The 3,526-nt window shown below is 16.0% G+C and overlaps 1 protein-coding gene across 2 annotated transcripts in view; it reads right to left on the reverse strand.

The window, feature by feature from the left end:
* Positions 1-3,526, reverse strand: part of LOC102672041 (probable cytochrome P450 303a1) — a 22,507-nt gene that overhangs the window by 10,812 nt on the left and 8,169 nt on the right. For both annotated transcript variants that reach the window (XM_031514469.1, XM_031514468.1), the window contains exon 2: positions 1,865-1,950. In XM_031514469.1, coding sequence (XP_031370329.1) covers positions 1,865-1,949 — 85 coding nt within the window. In that variant the 5' untranslated portion in view covers position 1,950. The remainder of the gene's footprint in view (positions 1-1,864; positions 1,951-3,526) is intronic.

The following is a 3,526-nucleotide window of genomic DNA, read 5'->3' on the forward strand; positions in this document are numbered from 1 at the left end:
CAAAGCAATCATAAAAATACAACTTAAAAAATATATATTTTGCACATTATATTCATTTTTTTTTCAATAAAATTCATTCTTTTGCTTTCGATTTGAAAAAAAGATAAATATAATTGAATATAATCATTTTGTCTATTAAAGATTCACAATCCGAAATGAACGTAGAGAGAAAAGGAATCGAAACGTTCTTACAATTTTTAATTATTTCTTTCTTTTTAAGAAAAATCAGAATTTTGTTAAATTCCAGATCGCTAAGAATTTTTTTAAACCTAATCACACAACTTTTTTATAATTAAAAGAACTTTTTTAATCTTTGAAGATAAAAATAATAAGAACTAGTTGAATCAGCTAATAACAACTAATAAAGAACATTTTTGAACCTTGAGCTAAAAAAACAATTCTCGAATGTAAATAAAATTTGATAGAGACAAAATAGAATTTTGAATTCTGTTAAACAAAATCTATTAACTTCGAACGAATTTTTTTAAATTTAAAATTTTTATAGAATTTTCTGGATTTGTATATTTATAATTAATGATTTATATGTGAATTTTCATTTGTATTTAAATAATTTAATTTAAAACATTGAAACTTTGTTGAATCATTTTTATTATTATAAAATATAGTGCCATGAATAAGTCGGACCATTATATTTTTTTTATATTAATATAAAAAAAAGTTAATAAAAATTATGTTTTTAATAATATTTCAAATTTGTTATATGGAATTTAGTTGGAAATCTACTCTTACTAGTAAATAGTCAATAAAATTTAAAATATATTTAAAACTAAATAGTAATCATATATGTATATTCCTATACATATTTTTTTCTACAATTTTAACCTAAATTAGCATTATTTATAATTGTTTATTTATGAAATATTTAATATTTTATTAACATTATGAAAAAGTTTAGTTAGATTATATAAAAACAATGATCATTTATAGGCGATAATATTATGCTAAAATATTTTTTGAATATTTCAAAACTAAGATCAAACGATAACAATAATATATATAAAAAATATTGTTCAAAATATATTATTTTAATATAATTATTTTTTGATAAAAGCTTTCAAATAATAAAAAATTGATATTACTTTTCACTTAAAAAATTCAAAAACAACTTCTATTAGTCATTTCAAAAAAATTCTTATACATCAGAAAATCAATTTTCCATTTAAAAAGTGAATAAAGTAAATATTTTATTTTATTAATTTCTGAAGTTTGTGGGTTTTCGTAAACTAAAAATAAAAATAAATTAAAGTATGATTGATGAGCTTTAACTTGTTAATTTTATTTGATGAATATATTCATATTATCTTTCATTATTTTTTATCACATTAAAATTTTGAAATTGATAAACTAAAAAATTAAACTAAAAAATTATTATCTCAAAAATTTTAATAAAAATATTAGAATTTAAAAATATTTTTATTAAAATTTTTGAGATAACAAGGAAATAAAATAAAGTACAATCAAATCAAAAATAAATTTTATACGAAGATTTCAAAAAGATTCATTTCAAAAATATCATTTAAAAAAGAATAATATTTTTAATTTATCTTATTTTTTTTTTTTTTTTTAATAAGAAAATTATAAATGTTTAATCAAAAATATCATTGAATTTATATATTAAAATGATTGATTTTTCAAGAAGATAAATTGAAATTTTGTTCTAATTTATTTTACAGCAAATGTATTTGCTCTCGCACATTAATACTATATATTTCTAAATTAAAATTACAAATTAATAAGTTAAAATATGTCATTTAAAAAGATGGGGAATGAGTCATATAATATCATATAATTATATATATTAAGAAATATAAATAATATATTATGTTATTAAAAAATATAGTACCTGGAGGATATCCTTTTGGTTTCTGCAAGCCAAAATATAGCAGCAATAATAGTAGTATTATACACAATATCACCATGAAGAACATTCTGCGAATACAAACAATCTATTACTTTTGCAATTCCTTAAAGATTATTTCCTTATATATAAGTTTTAATTCAAATATTCAGATATTTAAAACTTAATATTAGTATTAATATTTAAAACTTAAATATTTATTAATAAATAATGAATGAATAATGAATATAATAAATATCATATCGTTTACATTTTTTATTGTTTGATATCAAAATTAAAATTAAAAAAATATGAATTTTTTAGAATATATTTGCATATTTATATCGAATTATACTATAATGTTATATAATTAAGAATAGCATTGAAAATAAAAAAAAACAAAAAAAAACTATGGAATAAAAATTAAATTAAATTAAGAAATATAGTTCAATTAAATTATATTACAAAAATTAATGGTTTATAAATGCTTATAATTTTTATAATATCTTGAAAATATATTGAATGATTTTAAGATTTGATATCAATAGTATCAAATCTGCATTATTAAATCGATTCCATCTTGTTAATAAAAAATGACTTCATTTGAATCCATCTTAATTTATTTGAATTTATCTTAATTTATTAATTATATTTTATTATTTAATTATATTTAATTTACTATTACATTAATTTTTATCGCATTTTTTCACTGTATATAGTTCATTTAAGAATAATTTTTTAATTTAAGAATAATATATTAAAATAATATTGTAATTTTAAATTAATTTAATATAAATATGAATATTGTAAACACAAGACTCGAATTATAATAAATGTTTTATTCAATATATGATTTGAAATTTTGTGTGATTTTAAAGATATCAAAGTCAACTCAAAATCATCATATTATAGATCGCTGAATGATCGTTTATCCATTAAAAAAGATTTACTAAAAAAATATATATATTGATTTTAAAAAACACTAGATCATTTTGATATTATAAAAAAATTAAGATATTAAAAAATTTAAATTGCATTCATCTGCAGTATTTCTTAAAATGCTATATAATTTAAGGTATTTTTTTGATACAATCAATATGAAGCGATATTTTGTGTTAAATAATAATTCTTATTGATTTACTTTATATATTATATATTTTTATATATATTTTTAAATAACTTTTATAAATATTTTTAAATAACTTTATGAAATAATAATCCCATTGAAATTAAGTAGAATTTTATGTAATGATTTTTTTTTATTTTATAAAATTCGAAAAAATAATTAAAATAAAAAATTTTAATTTTACAATCTATTGATTGTATCGAGTTTATATTTTTTTTATTTTTTTCATATGTATTGCATTTTTTATATAATTTTTTTTAAATCAATTTACATATAAATGAAAAAATAGATGTATAAAAATATATTTTATCCGATATAATTAATTTCAAAAATCGTTGTAAACTAGCTTATAAAGAAATTCGAAAATTTTGTTTTTAAATGAAAGTGTTTTTAAATGAAAAAATTTAAAATATAATTAATTATACATGAAACAATTTCTTTTACAGCAGAAAATCTTTTTGGCATGAATTCAAAATTTTAGTATTTTTTTTTATTTTGAATATAATTTCATTTGGAAATATTTTTTTATAATAAGATAAAGT

The sequence above is a fragment of the Apis dorsata genome, unplaced genomic scaffold (assembly GCF_000469605.1).
Source record: "Apis dorsata unplaced genomic scaffold, Apis dorsata 1.3 scaffold_1005, whole genome shotgun sequence".
Classification (NCBI taxonomy): domain Eukaryota; kingdom Metazoa; phylum Arthropoda; class Insecta; order Hymenoptera; family Apidae; genus Apis; species Apis dorsata.